General features: G+C 40.6%; 1 protein-coding gene across 2 annotated transcripts in view; it reads right to left on the minus strand.

The window, feature by feature from the left end:
* Positions 1 to 3,449: 3,449 nt before the first annotated feature.
* LOC140741797 (FYVE, RhoGEF and PH domain-containing protein 3-like) overlaps positions 3,450 to 19,741 on the minus strand; it is a 282,274-nt gene continuing 265,982 nt past the window's right edge. For both annotated transcript variants that reach the window (XM_073072191.1, XM_073072192.1), the window contains 4 exons: positions 18,856 to 18,981; positions 17,405 to 17,560; positions 13,602 to 13,742; positions 3,450 to 4,372 (listed from right to left, as the gene is read on the minus strand). In XM_073072191.1, the coding sequence (XP_072928292.1) occupies positions 4,151 to 4,372; positions 13,602 to 13,742; positions 17,405 to 17,560; positions 18,856 to 18,981 (645 nt within the window). In that variant the 3' untranslated portion in view covers positions 3,450 to 4,150. The remainder of the gene's footprint in view (positions 4,373 to 13,601; positions 13,743 to 17,404; positions 17,561 to 18,855; positions 18,982 to 19,741) is intronic.

Here is a 19,741-nt window from a genome sequence, read left to right on the forward strand (position 1 = left end):
CAGATTAAGTGTTGTCTACCATCCCCCAGGCTCGGGGCTAGCAACCCTGAACGGCAGAACAAAATTGTCACAGAAACCACAATAAAAAATCCTTCTACAGCTGAGTGCAACGGTATTCCTGAATCTCCACCTGGAACTTGCAGGAGGCATCTACTGATGCAGGAAGCCCTGAACACCACTGGAAATGGAGGACCTTCATGCTGCCCTAAACGTCAGCCTGTAACGGGCAGTAACACAACCACCAAGCACCATTTTTAAAATTAATCTTACCCTCTACCATTATATCCTCCCCAAATTCCCTTCCACACACTACCTCTGATCAACACACAGTGATGGGAGGGAATCAAAAGAGGCAATTTAAAGAAACTACCATTACTCACATTTTATGGTGGAGATGTATGTGCAGGAATAAAGAATTGTGCATGCATCACAGAAAATGATAAGGAATTTCATGGAACAAATTTAGGCAAGTGTAGCACTGTAAGTAAGCAGGTTTTCCCATTAGATATCCTCACAAACAAGTACAAAATAATGCTGCCACATTTGATATTGTAAGCAGTTTTTAAATAGTTACTCCTGCATTATTAATAACATGTCAGTGACATTTCCTGAGAAGCAGGGATAAAAACAAAAATCTGCTGCATTACATTTGACAGAAAAGAGTTGACTGCTCTGTCAGTTTTGTTATCATCAGAAATTTAATTAGCCAAGACTAGAAAGCAGAATTCCATAGGTGTTTGAGTATCTGTGTGCCTCTGTGCAGAGGCAGCACTAATGAGATCAGTAGCTTTATTATCATGTTCACCTGCCAGAGTCTCTTACGCTGAATCACTTGGTGCAGAACTAATCAACCTTTAGTTTTCAGATTCAAGGGACAGGAGTTTGGGGGATGGCCCTTTTAAGCTGATATCTGATCAATCATGAAATCAGCCAATCAAATTCTTGAACTGATTAGATTGTAAGACACTAGATATATGAATTACTCTGTTTGGGCTCTCATTGTTCAAATTTATCTGCATACTTTTTTCACTAAGCCTCAAACCATTCAAACAGAATAATTTTCTTTATTAATGTACTGATTTGGCAAATTCACTCAATTCAGAAACTTGCATGAAGTAGACAGGATAAACATGGGGCAAACAAAGATGCAGAAGGGACTTTATGAAAATGTCATCAGTGTGATTTTTCTGAACAGCACAAAAATAGTCATAGAGTCATAAAGTACAGCACTGAAACAGGCCATTCAGCCCATCTAGTCCCTGCTGGAACCATTTAAACTCCCCCACTTCAAACAACCATAGCCCTCCGTATCCATGTACCGATCCAAACTTCTCTCAAACGTTGAAATTGAGCTTTCAAGAACCACTTGAGCAGGCAGTTTATTCCACACACTCACAACACTCTGAAGAAGTTTTCCCTCATGTTCCCCTTAAACTTCTCACCTTTCACCTTTAACCCAGGACCTCTCATTGCAGTCCCACCCAACCTCAGTGGAAAAAGCCTGCTTGCATTTATCCTATCTACACCCCTCATAATTTTCTATACCTCTATCAAGTATCTTCTCTGTTATAAAGAACACACAGTCCTAATCTATTCAATCTTTCCAAATAACTCAGGTCCTCCAGATCCAGAAACATCCTTGTAAATTTTCTCTGTCCTCTTTCAACCTTCTTTACATCTTTCCTGTAGGTAGGTGACCAAAACTGCACACAATACTTCAAATTAGACCTCACAAACAACTTCAACATAACATCCCATCCACTGCACTCAATACATTGATTTATTAAGGCCAATGTGCCAAAAGCTTTTTTTTATGAACCTATCTACCTGTGACACCACTTTCAACGAATAATAGACCTGTATTCCCAGATCCCTTTGTTCCACCACACTTCTCAGTGCCCTACTGTTCACAAAATAAGACCTACCCTGATTGGTCCTACCAAAGTGCAAAATCTCACACTTGTCTGCATTAAATTCCACCTGCCCCTTTTCAGCCCATTTATCCAGCTGATGCAGATCCCTCTGCAAGCCATGATAGCCTTCCTCGTTGTCGTCTACACCCCCAATCTTGGTGTCATCCGCAAATTTGCTGATTCATTAAGCAACATTATCATCCAGATGTTTGACATAGATGACAAACAACAAAGGACTCAGCACTGATCCCTGCGTCACACTAGTTACAGGCCTCCAGTCAGAGTTGCAACCACAAATTACACGGCAGATTCTGTGGTCAAATCAACATGTACTAACAAGCTGGATGAACTCAGCAGGTCGGGCATCCGTTGAAACGAGCAGTCAACGTTTCGAGCCGAGACCCTTCATCAGGACTGAAGAAAGAGGGGGCAAGGGCCCTATAAAGAAGGTAGGGGGGAGACTACCCAGATGGTATATGAGGTGTTGCTCCTCCAGCCTGAGTTTGGCCTCATCTTGGCAGTAGAGGAGGCCATGTATGGACATATCCAAATGGGAATGTGAAGCAGAGTTGAAGAGGGTGGCAACCAGGAGATCCTGACTGTTGTGGCAGACGGAGCGGAGGTGCTCGATAAAGCGGTCCCCCAATCTGCATCGGGTCTCGCCGATGTAGAAGAGGCCGCACTGGGAGCACCGGATGCAATAGATTACCCCAACAGACTCACAAGTGAAGTGTTGCCTCACCTGGAAGGACTGTTTGGGGCCCTGAATGGTGGTAAGAGAGGAGGTGTAGGGACAGGTGTAGCACTTACGCTTGCAGGGATAAGTACCAGGTGGGAGATCTGTGGGGAGGGACATGTGGACCAGGCAGTTGCGGAGGGAACGATCTCTGCGAAAAGCAGAGAGGGGTAGAGAAGGAAAGATGTGCTTAGTGGTGGGGTCCTGTTGAAATTGCGGAGGATAATATGCTGGATCCGGAGGCTGGTGGGGTGGTAGGTGAGGACAAGGGGAACACAGTCCCTGTTGTGGTGACGGGGAGATGGGGTGAGGGCCGAAGTGTGGGAAATGGAGGAGATGCGGGTGAGAGCATCACTGATGATGGCAGAAGGGAAACCATGATTCTTAAAGAAAGAGGACATTTGAGATGTCCTGGAACAGAAAGCCAACTCTCTATCACCACGTTCTGGCTTCTCCCACAAAGCTGATGTCTAATCCAATTAACTAGCTCATCCTGAATGCTGAGTGACTTGACCAGCCTCCCATGCGGGACCTTGTCAAATATCTTACAGAAGTCCATGCAGACAACGTAATGGCAGACATTATGATATATAGTTCGAAATCCTCTAAAAAAATATATGGTATAGCTTCACTGCATTTATCTTATCAAGTTCCCCAGAAACTCTATACACTTGAACTTCTTTAAATTAGCCATTGCTTGAACAGAGACTACATGTGGACTTTGGATAATTTTCACTTAATGCTGAAATACTGTAGTCCAACATCTGTACACTGGCAATCAAATTTAGCTTGCCCAACCGTGCAATAAATGGTGAAAATCCAGAACGTTTATTTAAAAGCACATCACATAAATAAGTGAAACAGACATACAGATTATAGGTTAAGGTTCCTTCAGCATAGGAGATATATGAAACAAATTTGCAAGTTGTACAGCATTTTCTTGGAGATTTTGTTAACAGTACGGAACATGAGAAATAAATCACTTAGCATTTTTACCTAAGAAAAAATAATTACATCACCAAATGCCAAAAGGGACAGAGCACTGTATTTAAAGAATTGAGTACAAACAGTTGATAGACCATGAGTGGCCAGCCACAGGCATTCACATTTTAATTTAACATACATTTAACTAATGAATTACTATACATCTTGCACAAGGGGCACGGCAAGTACTGGTGTTCAAGCACATTTACACAGAAACCGTACTGCACTGGACTGGAATGGCATCAATAAAGTAATTAATTTGTAAATTATTACATGTTTTCCAGGATGTGTTTAGGCTTTTCAGTAGCATAATTGTCATAGATGTCAAAGACCAAAAACACTAATAACATTGAAATCTGATACAGATGTATGTAGATTGATCTGAACTTTTAAGTATCAATTTCAAATGAAAGTGCCCTCATTGCTTATTTAATGTACGGCATTTAGAGGTCACACCACAGAAAGTTACCAAATACAATCTTGGTTTCATCTGCTGCTAACCTTGCTGCCAGTTTTTTTATTCTACTAAGTTGCTTGAATCTTCTTCAACTTCACCCTTGGCAGCTTTTGAGATGATGTCAATCCATTTTTTCTGAATTTCTTCATCATCTGCACTAAAATAAAAGATCTGCTGGGATTGCCTGAGCTTGAAAGCATGCCTCTTATCAATCATATCAGCAGGATTTGGCTGTTCGATTTCATAGCCTGGCAGTGGAATGGTGCGCGCATGTTTTCCATCCTATAAAGCAAACACCCCAGTGTTAGTATAGAATATAAAGAAACCAACATCTTTACAATTAAGCATCATATTGCATTGTTGCAGTCCATCAGATCTGAAGTTTGGGAATGGGAGTGATAGGGCTAAGGATGGGGTAATTGGGATACAACCATGTAGTGAGATTGTGAAGAAGGACAAGCAGATGATTGGGCCAAATTGCAGTCAATGGGATGAGTTTAAGTGTAACATGGGGCAAAGTCAAAAAGGGTGACGCATACAGGACTGAAGGTGTTATATTTGAATGCATGCAGTATATGGAGTAAGGTAGATAATTTTGTAGCACAGTTAGAGATTGGCAGGTATGACATTGTGGCTGAAAGAAGATCATAGTTGGGAGCTTAACGTCCAAGGATACACCTTGTATCAAAAGAACAGGCAGGTAGCTAGGCAGAGAGGGTGGGTGGCTCTGTTGGTAAAAGTGAAATTATATCCTTAGAGAGGAAACACAGGATTGGAAGATGTATAATCCTTTTGGGTAGAGTTAAGAATATACAAAGGTAAAAAGACCCTGATGGGAGTTACATACATGCCTCTGAACAGTAGCCAGGACATGGATTATAAATTACAATGGGACATAGAAAAGGCACACAATAAGGGCAATGTTGCAATAGTCATGGGGAATTTAAAAATGCAGATAGATTGGGAAAATCAGGTTGGTGCTGGACCACAAGAGAGGGAATTTCTAGAATACCTATGAGATTGCTTTTTAGAGCAGCTTGTAGTTGAGCCACTGGGGAAAAGAAATTCTGGATTTGGGTATTGTGTAATGAATCAATCAGATCTAACTAGGGAGCTTAAGGTAAAGGAACCCTTTGGAAGCAGTGATCAACATATGATAGAATTCAGTTTGAGTGGGAGAAACTAAAGTTAGATATATCAGTATTATAGTGGAGTAAAAGAAATTACAGAGGCATGAGAGATGAGCTAGCCAAAGTTGATTGGAATTTGGAGTTTCTGGTGGCAATTCGGATGTCACAGGATAAATAGATGCATCCCAGAGATGAAGAAGTATTCTAAAGGGAGGTTGAGGGCAACCTTGGCTGACAAAGGAAGTCAAAGAAGACATAAAAGCAAAAGAGAGGGCATATAATAGAGCAAAAATTAGTAGGAAGCTAGAGTATCGGGAAACTTTTAAAAAACCATCAGAAGGCAACTAAAAAAAAGTAAAGAGAGAAAAGTGAGAGTGGATACTGGACCGCTGGAAAATGGCACTGGAGAGAGGTAGTAATGGGAAACAAAGAAATGGCCAACGAACTTAAGAAGGATTTTGTATCAGTTTTCATTGTGGAAGACATTAGCAGAATCCCAGAAATCTGACAGAGTCAGGGGGAAAAAGTGAGTGTAGTTGCTATTACTCAGGAGAAGGTGCCTGGGGAGCTGTAAGGTCTAAAGATAGATAAGTCACCTGCACCAGCTGGACTATGCCCCAGAGTTCTGAGAGTGGTACCTGAAGAGATTGTTCAGGCATCAGTAATTACCTTTCAAGAATCACTCAATTCTTGAATAGTTCTGGAAGACTAGAAAATTGCAAAAGTCACTCTGCTCTAAGAAGGGAGGGAGGCAGAAGAAAGGAAATTATAGGCCAATTATTCTAACTTCAGTGGATGGGAAGATGTTGGAGTACATTATTAAGGATGAGGTTTCAGGATACTTGGAGGCATATCATAAAGCAGGCCAAAGTCAGTATGGCTTCCTTAAGGGGATATCTTGCCTGACTAATCTGTTAGAATTCCTTGATGAAATAATAGGCAGGATAGACCAAGGAGAGTCAGAGGATGTTGTTTATTTTGATTTTCAGAAGGCCTTTGACAATGTGCCACACTTGAGGAGGCTTAACAAAATAAGAGCCCATTGTACTAGCAAGTATAGGAGATTGGCTGGCTGGCAGGAGGCAAAGAGTGTGAATAAAGAGAATCTTTTCAGGTTGGTTGCTGGTGACTAGTGGGGTTCCACAGGGTTTGGTATTGGGACCACTCCTTTTTACATTATATGTCAACAATTTGGATGACGGAATTGATAGCTTTGTGCCCAAGTTTGCAGATGATACAATGATAGGTAGAATGGCAGGTAGTGTTGAGGAAGCAGGAGGTCTGCAGAAGGATTTGAGAGATTGGGAGAATGGGCAAACAAGTGGCAGATGGAACAAAATGTAGGGAAGCGTATGGTCACGCATTTTGATAGAAGGAATAAAGGCGTAGACCATTTTCTAAATGGGGAGAAAAATTCAAAAACCAGAGGTGTAATGGGACTTGGGAATTCTTGTGCAAGATTCCCTAAAGGTTAACTTGCAGGTTGAGCCAGTGGTAAGGAAGGCTAATACAATGTTAGTGTTCATTTTGAGAGAACTAGAATATAAAAGCATGGATGTGACTCTGAGGCTTTATAAGGCATTGGTCAGACCGCACCTGGTGTTGTGAGTGGTTTTGGGCCCCTTATCTAACAAATGATGTTCTGACATTGGAAAGGGTCCAGAGGCACACAAGAATTATTGAAAGGCCTGGATATGGTGGGTGAGTCTAGGACCAGAGGCACAGCCTCAGAATAGAGGGATGTACATTTAGAATGGAGATGAAGAGGAATTTCTTCAGCCAGTGGGTAGTGAATCCAGAGATATCATTGCCACAGATGGCTGTGCAGGTAATGCCAATGGGCATATTTAAAAGTGGCGGTTGATAGGTCCTTGATTAGTCAGGGCATCAAAAGTTACAGCAAGAAGGCTATGAATGGCATTGAGAGGGAGAATAAATCAGCCATGAAGGAATGGCAGAGCAAACTCAATGAGCCAAATAGCCTAATTCTGTTCCTTTGTCTTAAGTTTGTTTCAGTCTTTCAGCCAGAAAAAAATCAAATTGGATGTGTAAATAATCAAAGCCTCTCATGTATAAGACATACATTTAATTTAACATCTAGGCATGTAATGCTAAAACTATTTTCTGAATTTAAATTCTCAACTATAGTCAGAAATAGAAATTTTCCAATAAAGCTGAGTCATTTATTTCAAAGATTAGTGATTCACTTGAACAATTTAAAATCACTAAATCAGTAGAATTACTGAAAATGGCAGAATTCTACTTCAATTCAACTGAAAAATATTTTAATATTTTGCAGGAAACAATGGAGTTTTTGGTCATCTTCATTTGCTTATGATTGGTCAAGCTGTTTCACCAGAGGTTTCAAATGTGATTGAATACAGCAACTTTGAGATCTGCCCAACATTTATTGCTCAAAAACTTAAATGTCCAATATATAATACAACTGATTTCACATGTAAGTAAACTTGACAGATATAATATTTTTTCAAGTCTGTACAAACCTCAAGTTTATTGTAATTTCAATCATACACATGTATACAGCCAAATGAAAGAACGTTGTAGTGGATTAAGATGCACAACACAGTACATATAACTCACACACAACACACAAAGTAATATTACCACAAATAAATTAACAAATAATAATGTGCATTTACAGCACAAGTTATAAAGTAAACAGTATTACACTAAATTCATTGATGGTGAGATGTAGGCGATGGCAGGGTGTTCAGTAGTCTCATGGCCTGGGAGAAGAGGCTGTTTCCCATCCTAACAGTCTTTGCCATAATGCTACGGTACATTGTGCCTGATGGTTGGGGTCAAAGAGATTTTTGGATGGATGGGAGGGATCACTGACAATGTTAAATGCTTTGTGTACGCACTGCTCCTTGGTAATTCTGATTGGTGGATGATAGACCGCAATGTTCCCACGACAGTCCTTGTAATTCTTCATGCCAAGTTTAGGTTTTACATAAACAAGTATTGAAATTTGCAATCTGAAAATGAGGGGCTATGTACTCTAATTTGTAATGACTAGTGTGCCCAGAGACTACAACATGTAGAAGAAGAAACCCCTTAACTCTGAGTGGAGTTATCGGGACACCGTCGTGACGACTTTTTTTTTTTAGCAGGCTTTCTTATTTATACGAGGCCGAGTTGCTAGCTCGACGCTCAACCCGGCACGGATGGAGAGCGTGCAAGGGGGCCGGCTGGATTCGAACTCGGGAGCCCTCGCTCCGAAGACCGGCACTGATGCCACTGCGCCACCAGCCGGCAACTACAACATGTACGCACTGAATAATTTCTTCAATAAAAACAGTATGATTAAAGCCAGTTCTAAAATCTGCAGACAAAACATCATAAATTCCGTCCGCATCAGACATTGGAAAAGGAAATATGATTGCGTACGATCGTGATAAATACTCAATATTCCAACGAGGTAGAGGGCAACAACCTTTTGTGCGCAGTTTAAGTTCCTTTGTGCGTTAGTAGCAAAAGATGAGTGCGTGCACACCTTAGAGGGAACACTGATGAAGAGACATTTCATTCCATTCCATTCCAGCAATGAATGCTCAAGTCTGCTTCTTTAGGCACTGTGGGCATCATCTTCCTCACTTTGTTAATAATTATATGAATTGCTGCAACTTCTGTCACAAGAAGCATTGGGGAAAACCTAGACTAGATGCAGCTAATCACTCTATGCAATGCTCCAAGGTTATTACACCAGTAACTTTTAAACCACTTCACACAGGATCCAGTTTTCTGCTTCATACACGCTGAAGTTGGCATTTTGATGCATTCTGCTATATTCAATGGGCAACATTGTAATTTACCATTATAGTTAAAGTTACCTCTGTATAATTATAGCTCTTGTATCTATGAGAAATTGATTTTTTTTTTGCTAAATATACCATTTTATTTTCAGTACCAATCATGGAAACAGCGATATAACTAAAGATTCAATTCTTGATACCATTGCCTTAAAAACACATTAGTGGGAGGAATTAAAGTATACCATGGCATTCATTGAGGGGTTTTGCCAACATTCAATTCTCAGCCATCACCAATAGAACTGATCTGTCACTTATCTTGTCCGCTCTCTATGGGACCCTGGTATGTTTAAATTGGGTAGCACATAGGGCATTCGAGCACAGTACAGGCCACAATGTTCTACCAACCTTTGACCTACCCTAAGGTCAATCTAACCATCCCCTCCTACATAACCCTCCATTTTTCTTTCATCCATATTCCCATCTAAGAGCTTCTTTTTTTTTATTTTTTTTTATTAGTTTTTCAAAACATTTTACAAAATTTAAAAACCCCAAATCCCAATGAGGAGCATTAATACAGTGCAAGATTAAGCATACAATAACAATATGCTACAAAGGAAGAGAATTTAACAAAAAAGCACCTAAAATTAAAGACAAGTGAGCTTAGTGTCCTCCCCAAGCCCCACAACACAAGAAAAAAACAACAAACACTCCAGACCAACCACCACACAGTATAAAGAGTATAAGTCCGGACAGTCAAACTCCCAGACTGTGAATACACTTAGCAACAGAGGATAATAATGCCTACTACCAGAAAAAAAAAAGGGAGCTGAAAGCAAGGGACCGAAAAGAAGAAGAAAAAAAGAAAAAAAAAAACCCTAGTCAAGAGGATAAGAGCTTCTTAAATGTGCCCATTGTATTTGCCTCTATTACTACCCCTGGCAGAGTGTTCCTAAATATTAGGGTAACGTTTTTGTCTACAGGAAGCGACTGCAAGTTTAGAAATAATTGGTGTACATTCTGATGACATGAAAAGTGCTATTGCAAAATATAAATTATTAAACATGGTTTCTGCATACAGTCCAGCTTTATTCCCTTTACTTGGTACATTTAGAAATGAGACCATGAACTTCAACTATTTATATTGGCAAATGTTTATTCCTAATTTCTATTCATCTGGTTATGCACGCAAGCTTTCCAGTTATTTTTTCCAGAGCCAATACACTCAACCCAAAAGAATTTGGTCACCAGCATTTATTTTTATATAAACTCCAATCCAATTCTACAGACTACAAAAATGAATCATAATTTCAGAATTAAAAGAAAACTCTCTATCAGTAAGCTCAGGGAGAAAACAAGCACATTTAGACTATAGGGGAGAGTACTTTAAATGAATTCTGCTCCTTCAGCAAATGGGTTTTCATAATTTTCAAAATCATTTTGGCTTTAGACGTAATATGGACCAAAATAACATAGTACCCCTATTTTTAATTTCTGATTCCAGCATCACCATATGATAGATTACTGACATTATAAAAATAAACTTCCCCAATACGTTGCAATAGTTTTACAGAATCTACTGAGAACATCAGTGAATATTTTTGATACACTTGATCACCAGGCATTATTGTGTGAATGCAGCAAACCTGCACCAGAATCCTGGAGGCTTAAGTGTATCGTTGCAAGCCGAACATCTAATGCCAAACAAAGTCAGCACTAAATATGTTAAGACCTCCAAAGTCAAGAAAGGATTTTACATCCATGTACTGAATGCGGATTGACCCTCCAACGGTAAATGCAGCCTATTAGATCAACTATTAAGCTGTGGTCCATCAGTTGGGACTGGTCTTTCTGAAGCATTATAATTATTCCCTATTGGTCAGAAGGGGATTGCTGGAAACGACCTACAATTCTACAGTGGGAGAGAAATTGGCAGAATTGGATTAGCCACTTGATACAGACCACACATTTATTTCAAAAGAAAAAAGTCTCCCTTGGGTCATACAGCCACAGGTAAAGCATTGCTCTGAGTTTTCCAACATGCTCATATCCCAATCATTATTCAAAAAAGGCAGAAAATTCTTCTATTGCCCCCATGTCCTTCCCTCTTTATCATGTTTCTAGTGTGCAATTGTCCGACTACTGATGGTCCTTCCGGTGTTTGCTCAGTGCTGAACCTTGGATGCCTGGGGCAGAGACCCAGAGACTGAAGTGACTGACCAGCGTATTGAGGCTCCAGACTGAAGTTTGAAAATTTTGTATCACAACATCACTCAGAGTCAGAGCATGAAAAAATACACTAGTGAAGTTTAAGAGACTACTAGACAGGTATATGGAGGAAATTAAGGTGGGGGTTTATATGGGAGGCAGGGTTTGAGGGTCGGCACAACATTGTGGGCCGAAGGGCCTGTAATGTGCTGTACTATTCTATTCTATTCTAAAAGTCCCTTTGGCTTATTGAGCCCCCATCAGCACCAGAACACCCACTTACACTATCTCTATTCCTCCGATATTCCCATCTTGCTTCCCCCAGATTCCACAACTTTTTATGCATCAGGGGCAGCTTTGCTGACCAATTAACCTACCAACCCAGATGCCTTTGGGATACGGATGGGAGCCAGAACACACAGAAGAAATTCCCCAAAGACAGTAGCAGAGGTCAGGCTCGACCCCAGGCCATAGGAGCTGTAGTAGCCCCTAATTCACACTTGCCTATGATGATTGCTCAGCAAGAATTTGCCATGCAAAGGCAGGGAGGAAAGGTTAAACAAACACTGACAGACTTCAAAACTGTGACTCATAACCAGACATGTCACAGAAATAACATTGGAAAAGGCTAAATACTCATCAATAGGTCACTGATGCGAAATATTAACTGTTTCTTTTCTCACAGATACTGCCTGACCAGCAGAGTACTTCCATCTTATTTATTTTTCAGTTTTCCATCTTCAATAGACTTTTTTTTTGTGAATACTCAATCTTTCTCACAAAGTGCATCAGCCTTGTCAACCAGAAATTTTAAAACAGATCAGAATAAGTGAGGGGCAATGAAGTCAAATAAAATATAGCAGAAGATGAAAGAACAAAATATAAGACAGGAATGTGTGAAGATGTCTGGCAGCTGTTAATCTGAAACACTCAACTGAAATGTAGTGCGTCTTCCGCAGGCAAAGTCGTCTTTATGGGCCAGTGCACTCCTGACTTCTGTACCTGCACACTGTGGTGCAGGAGTCACAGGTACCAGCTCATCAGGAGGGCAGGTACCAGCTCATCAGGAGGGCAGGTACCAGCTCATCAGGAGGGCAGGAACCAGCTCATCAGGTCTCCTGCTTTGCTCTGGGTCCAGTGGTTGAGTACATTCCTATTGAGCTGAGGGGCTGGGTTTCTTCATGATTCCTTGACACTAGTCATGCACGGCAATCTTTAATTTGAACTGGAATTTGGTTGGAAGGTTAACTGGATTGCTATTTTAATTCACTTCAATATTTCAATTAATTTCTCAGATAAGTACATTTCAAATAAATTCTTAATTGTTTTCAAATTTGGAATCTAAAAATTAAATAAGAAATACGTGTTTTTAAATGTCCCTGATCACTGGTTGCATTTGGAAACTGCTGGAAAAGCCACTGGGTGCCTGGTGACACGGCCTCAGCCTTTGCCTGAGGTCGAGATGCACTGTACAAGATGGCTGCCAAAGTAAAGCCCCCTTGCCCTGGACCTGTGGGACTGAAAAACGTTCTTGTGGACATGGGGTTCATGCATGGGTATCTGATGGACAGACTGGTGCCCATACATATTATCTTTAAGCACAGTCTAGTCCGCTAATTACGTTTCTCTCTCCACATGTGCATAGAAACGTAGAAAGCCTACAGCACAATACAGGCCCTTCGGCCCACAAAAGTTGTGCCGAGCATGTCCCTACCCTAGAAATTACTAGGCTTATCCATAGCCCTCTATTTTTCTAAGCTCCACGTACCTATCCAGGAGTCTCTTAAAAGAACCTATCATATCCACCTCCACCACCGTTGCCAGCAGCCCATTCCACGCACTCACCACTCTCTGAGTAAAAAAATTTACCCCCGACATCTCCTCTGTACCTACTCCCCAACACCTTAAACATGTGTCCGCTTCTGGCAACCATTTCAGCCCTGGGAAAAAGCCTTTGACTATCCACATGATCAATGCCTCTCATCATCTTATACACCTCTAACTTTGATTTTTTTAAATTATTTAGTAAAGGGCGTAACACCCCAGGTTTTTTTTTTAACCCAAATGGAACACACCCAATTAATTCGTAAAAAAAAAACAGGAAACTAACCAATTCTTTTAAAAAAAAACTGGCTTGACTACAAGCTAACAACTGTAGAACAGAAGTCGCTGTAACCTTAGAGAATTAGCAGGGAAGGGGAAATGACTGAGGATGGGATGGGCTGTTTGTGCATAAAGGAAGCAAAATGAAGATAAAAATGTCTTTTCCATCTCAAGCCAGCTTGCTTGCTTCAGTCAGAGTCTCTTTTATGAGGTAGCTGCGGAGCTTGATTAAATTCTGCATTCAGTTTGAAGCTTATGAAAAACTGTAGTGGATGAACATGTGAAACCCATTCTTACCTGATTGCCAATGTACAAATATAATACCATGGGATCGCTTCTGGGGATAGCTACCCACGCCTTGTGCCAGGGTTTTCCCTTTTCCATGAAACTCAAGTTGCTACAGAAAAGACTATTGTCACTTGTCAGGGAGCTCGGTCTCTGGTGGAAGAAGATTAAATGTGTAAATGATCATGCCATACACAAAACGAAAAGAGTCCTCATTCATTATCTTTCCAAGGGTAACACTGGGCCACACATGAGGTGCAAAGTAGCAAAAATGTAACAGTCACGTATCCAAGTGGCAGTGAGTCTAAGCAAGCTTTCCTTTCCTCCCACAGATACTGCTCGACCCAATGTGCTCCTCCTGTACATTGTTCATTGCTCCAGATTCCAGTATCTGCAAGTGCTTATGAACCCCTAAGCTGGTTCTCACTGGTGCAAGCTTGGAACCAACCATTTCCTATCTCAAATCGCCTTGCTTGCTGCAGTTAAGGTCAGAGTCACTTTCATGAGGCAGCTGAGCTTGACCCAATTTTGTTTTCAATTTACCGAAGCTAAAACTGCTATAGATGAATAGTTGAAACACATTTTCATCCTCTGTGCAAATACAATAATGTGGGACTGCTTTGAGGAATGTCTACCCACACCTAGTAGAGGGGTTGGGAAGCTTCCCCATCTCCCGCTCTCACCTACTATCTTGTACTTCTTTTTCTCCTTCCCCCAACTTCTTACGCTGACTTCTCATTTTCCTTTCCAGTCCTGATGAAGGGTCTCGGCCCAAAACGTCAACTGTTTACCCTTTTCCATAGATGCTGCCTGGCCTGCTGAGTTCCTCCAGCATTTTGTGTGTGGTGCTCGGATTGCCAGTGCCTGCAGATTTTCTCGTGTTTAGGAAGAGTCAATGGCAGCTGTCAGGTCATGAGGCACTGGCACATGATCAGCACAGAAACCATGCCAGATAAAATAAGAAACCATTAGGTTTAGTCTCAGCATGCAACATTGCTGGAAGTAGTGCTGTAAAACGGTTTTTATTTCAGATGGGATCCCTTTCAGACATATCAGTCAAATTCTCCATGACAAAGAAAAGCTGACAGATAAGATACAAGTCTCTCAGTGAAATAATTCTCACTCTTATACAAAAACTTCTGCTCTTCGGTAGCATTTTATAATGAACCCGAGTTTAAATGCAAATGTACCCATTAAACTTTTCTCTGTTTATACCAGGCCAGCAATTTATTTTGGGTACAAAGCACAAATAATATAGAACCAATGTAAGAAAATAATGCATATCTACAGTATCTGGGATTCAAACATTTGCCTGGGATTGCAGTGTACAATTATATTCCCCAGTGTCATTTGATTGAAAGTTACTGTGCTCCATAGTAAAATGTGATAACAATTTTTGTATCGTCTCACTTAAGAAATCTGCGATAACCAGAATTACCAACATCTCATCCCCACCACACCCCATTGCTAGAATCCGATGGGTATCGTCTACCCACTGCTGCCCCTCATTTCCGCCCTCCTGACTTACCCCAATAGGGCTTAGATCTAATGTAGGCTCCTGCTATAGCATTGACCCAACTTGGCTTGTGACCTCCAGCTATCACAACCCTCCTTACCCCCACCCAACAGAGTTCTGGCCTGCACTGTTTCAAACTTGAGCAGATCCTCCCAGGTTTCGATAATCAACCCAACTTTTGGATGAACTAGAATCATTGTGCACTACGTAATTTCATTCTGAGGAAATAATCAATCATGGATTATACATTTGAAAAATAATAACACATATCTAATCCCAGCAGAGCCATTGCATCCGGAAATATTATGGATGCTACACATCACCAGGAAAGCAATTGACTTAACAGCCAATAAATAATAAGCCAATAATAAATAATAATAAGCCAATAAATTTAACCAACATCTAAAATCAGAAATAGTTATTATGCCCTGCTGAGTAGTCAGGTATCACTAGTGGCTTAGTTGTAACATGCTCAGTTCTGACTCCGTGAGTTTCAGGTTGCATTCCAGAGACTCATTTACAGACACCTAGACTGACATTTAAGTATTTGTCACCTAAAGCACTCGAAAACTTCTACAGTAGTTATAAAGAAGGCAAGACAGCGGCTATATTAGGAATTTGAAGAGATTTGTCATTTCAACAAATACACTATGAAACTTCTATAGTTGTACCGTGGAGAGCATTCTGACAGGCTGCATCACTGTCTGGTATGGGAGGGGGGTGGGGGGGCGCTACTGCACAGGACTGAAAGAAGCTGCAGAAGGTTGTAAATCTAGTCAGCTCCATCTTGGGCACTAGCCTACAAAGTACCCAGGACATCTTCAGGGAGCGGAGTCTCAGAAAGGCAGCGTCCATTATTAAGGACCTCCGGCACCCAGGGCATGCCCTTTTCTCACTGTTACCCTCAGATAGGAGATATGGAAGCCTGAAGGAACACACTCAGCGATTCAGGAACAGCTTTTTCCCCTCTGCCATCCGATTCCTAAATAGACATTGAATCCTTGGACACTACCTCACTTTCTTTAAAAATATACAGTATTTCTGTTTTTGTATGTTTTTAAAAAATCTATTCAATATACATAATTTACTTGTTTATTTATGATCATTATTTTTATTATTTTTTTCTCTGCTAGATTATGTATTGCATTGAACTGCTGCTGCTAAGTTAACAAATTCTACGTCATATGCCGGTGATAATAAACCTGATTCTGATTCTGAGATGATCCGTGGAGAGCACTCTGACAGGCTGTCTAGAAATAAGGGATGGGGGCTACTGCACAGGATTGTAAAAAGCTACTGAAAGTTGTTAAGTCAGCTCCATCATGGATACTAGCCTCCACAGTAACCTAGACATCTTCAGGGAGGGGTGCCTCAGAAAGGTGGAATCCATCATTAGGACCCCCCTCACCCAGACATGCCCCCTTCTCATTGTTACTGTCAGGAAGGAGGTACAGAAGCCTGAAGGCACACACTCAACGATTCAGCAACAACTTCTTCCCCTCTGCCATTCAGTTCCTAAATGGACATTGAACCCACTTTTTTATTATTTCTGTTTTTGCACTATTTTAAATTTAACTATATAATATACATATATACTTAGTGTAATTAATTTATTTTCCCATATTTATCATGTGTTGCATTGTACTGCTGCTGCTAAGTTAAACAAATTTCACGACATAGCTGGTGAAATTAAACTTGATTCTAATTCTGATTCTGATGTGCAGCACTGAATAGGTGTTGTACATTTGGAGGTGCTGTCAAGTGGATATTAAGCAGTGGTCCTGACGAATCCAATGATACTACTTTGAGGAACTGGCCAATTTTTATCCCTCAGCCGCCAGTACTCAGTAAGTTATCAAGGTCAATCTCACCTTGATGGATACAAGACATCTCCCAATGGTGCCGAAACACAATAAGAGAACTTAATTCACTGTAAAGTCCATTAGGACATTACAAAGATTTATGATGGGCTCTGTGTAAAAGCCAGTCTTTCCTTTGTAGTTACTTCAGCTCTGTGTAAAAGCCAGTCTTTCCTTTGTAGTTACTTCAGCTCTGTGTAAAAGCCAGTCTTTCCTTTGTAGTTTCTTTGTAATTGTTATGAAATGCAAATCGCCATACAAGAGAACTCGCAAATACTGAGGAACTATTTTTGGAATTTTTTTCCTTAATTTCAACACTCCATCTCAGAATTAGCCTGCCAGAAATAGATTCTGGATTTACAGTTGTTAGCCGATGCTTTTGATGTTGAGTTCAGACCTCCACCTGAACTGAATAGCAATTTGTGTTCAGTTTCACTCACCTCCATGGTTACTTTTTTCTTCTGATCTGTTACATTCTCAGGTGCCGGGTTTGGAGAAAGTGTCGCGGATGGCACAGCAAAGCATTCCTTACACACACGGTTGTGCCGACTATTGTCTGCAAGTGGCTTGAATTCTGAACATTTACCACAGATAATCTAAACAAAAGATGCATCATTGAAATAGATCACTAACACAAAAAAACTCTCCTTATTACACAGAACAGAACAGTAAGGAGCATGCCTTTCAGCCCACAATGTATTGCTGAACTAATTAGGCTAGCAATGAAAAACTTCACGAAACGAGTCCCTTCTGTCTACACCAGGGGTTCCCAATCTGAGGACTGGTCTGTACAAATCTATATCACTTCATTCTTGGCACATTCACATGCCTATATGGGAGTCACTATTGTATTTGCCTCCACTACCACCCCAACCCCGCATTCTAGTCATCCATCACTGTGAGTACAAAACACTTGCCTGCACATCTTTGAACTTTGTCTTTCTCTTCTTAACTGCATGACATTTTTACCCTTGGGAAAAGATACTAGCTGTCTATGCATCTCACTCACATTTCCCCTCAGCCATCAATGCTCCAGACAGAACACACCAGGTTTAACCAACCTTTCCTTACCCTCTAATCCAGGCAGCATTCCGATAAACCCAAAATACACCATCTCACTTGTCAGGATTAAATGTCATCTGCCATTTCTCCACCCATGTTTTCCTACTGATTACCTATCCCTTGACAACGTTCCTCAGTGGCCATAACTCACCGACTTCTGTGAAATCTGCAAACTTAACAGTCCACCTACATTTTCATCTAAATATTTAACAATTATCACAAAAAAAGGTCCCAGTCTGGGTCCTTGTGGAACACCACTATTCACAGATCAACTGTCAGAAAAACAGACCTTTACTTCTACCTGTGACTTCTATGGCTCAATTTTGGATCCAACCCACTAACTCACTCTGGTTCCTGTTTGACTTCCCCAACACACAAAGCCATGCTGACTGTCTCTAATATGTTCATGCTTTTCCAAACGTTTGTAATTTCTGTCCCCATATTTTAAGAAAAAGTCAACATGTTCTGTAAGTTACCATAACAACAGTTAAGCAAAAAAGATGTGGTAAGGGACTAAAGTGTTACATGCACACAAGATGCTGAAGGAACTCAGCAGGTCAGGCAGCATCTATGGAGAGGAATAACGATTCGATGTACGGGGCCAAGACCTTCATCAGAACTCTCCAAAGCTGCTGCCTGATCTGCTGAGTTCCTTCAGCACTTCGTGTGTGTTTCTCTGGATTTCGAGCACCTGCAGAATCTCTAATGTTTATGACTAAACTGACATGTCAAGTCAATTCAAAAGGAGTGTTTACAAATCTTAAAAACAAAATTACCGGAATGGGTCTTTGGTCAATTTAATCTCTGAATTTCTCCCTTTAGTACTTACTGCATTGCATTGTTTACAGTGATGACGGCGTTTAGTAATCGAATTAAATGTTTCACTACAGCTTTTGCAGGATTGCTTTTCCTTGTCACGTTTTGTTTTTGAAGCTCTTTTGAAGTTTGCATCCACCTGGTAGGAGAGAATTGGTTGAGATGCATTATGCACAATTAATACAACTATCATAAGGGAGCTACATAACACTGTGAACAAATGCTCTTTGGCTCTTCAGTATTGGATTTATTGGCTTGATACTGCCCCCATTTTGGAATAGCATTTTAAGCATTATGCTATATAATAAAACAATCTGGATTTCTCATATTTAAACTTAAATGTTGTCAAATGAAGTATCCAATGACACAGGCCATTCCAGAGTACATTTAGAAGATCATTCCTTCAAACATATCAAGGCGGATCGATCGGGCATTGTCCTTCCTTTTTGATTCTATGTTGACACTTGTTCATAATTGCACTTGTACAATCAATTCAGTTATTGTAACTGGTTTTTAAGTAGGACCAAAATGACTAGTATTTTTTCCAGCTGCGTAGCGATATTATCTGAGTTGACGTGACAATTTTTATATACCCACCACATGCTCCTCTTTCACTTAACCTCGCAAAATGCAGTATTTTACTTGACAGGATGAAGTGCCACCTGCCATTTCTCCACCCAAATTACCTACAGATCTATAGTATATCTTGTTGTATCCCAGGCCAACCTTCCTCATTATCCACAACTGCATTAATTTTTGTGTTAACTGCAAACTTAGACCATCATTGAGGGCACCTTCAAAAGGCAATGCCTCAAGAAGGTGGCATCCATGATGAAGAACCCCCATCTTCTGGGACATACCCTCTTTTCATTACTACCATCAGCAAGGAGGTACAAGAG

This window comes from Hemitrygon akajei, chromosome 19, assembly GCF_048418815.1.
Source record: "Hemitrygon akajei chromosome 19, sHemAka1.3, whole genome shotgun sequence".
NCBI lineage: Eukaryota > Metazoa > Chordata > Chondrichthyes > Myliobatiformes > Dasyatidae > Hemitrygon > Hemitrygon akajei.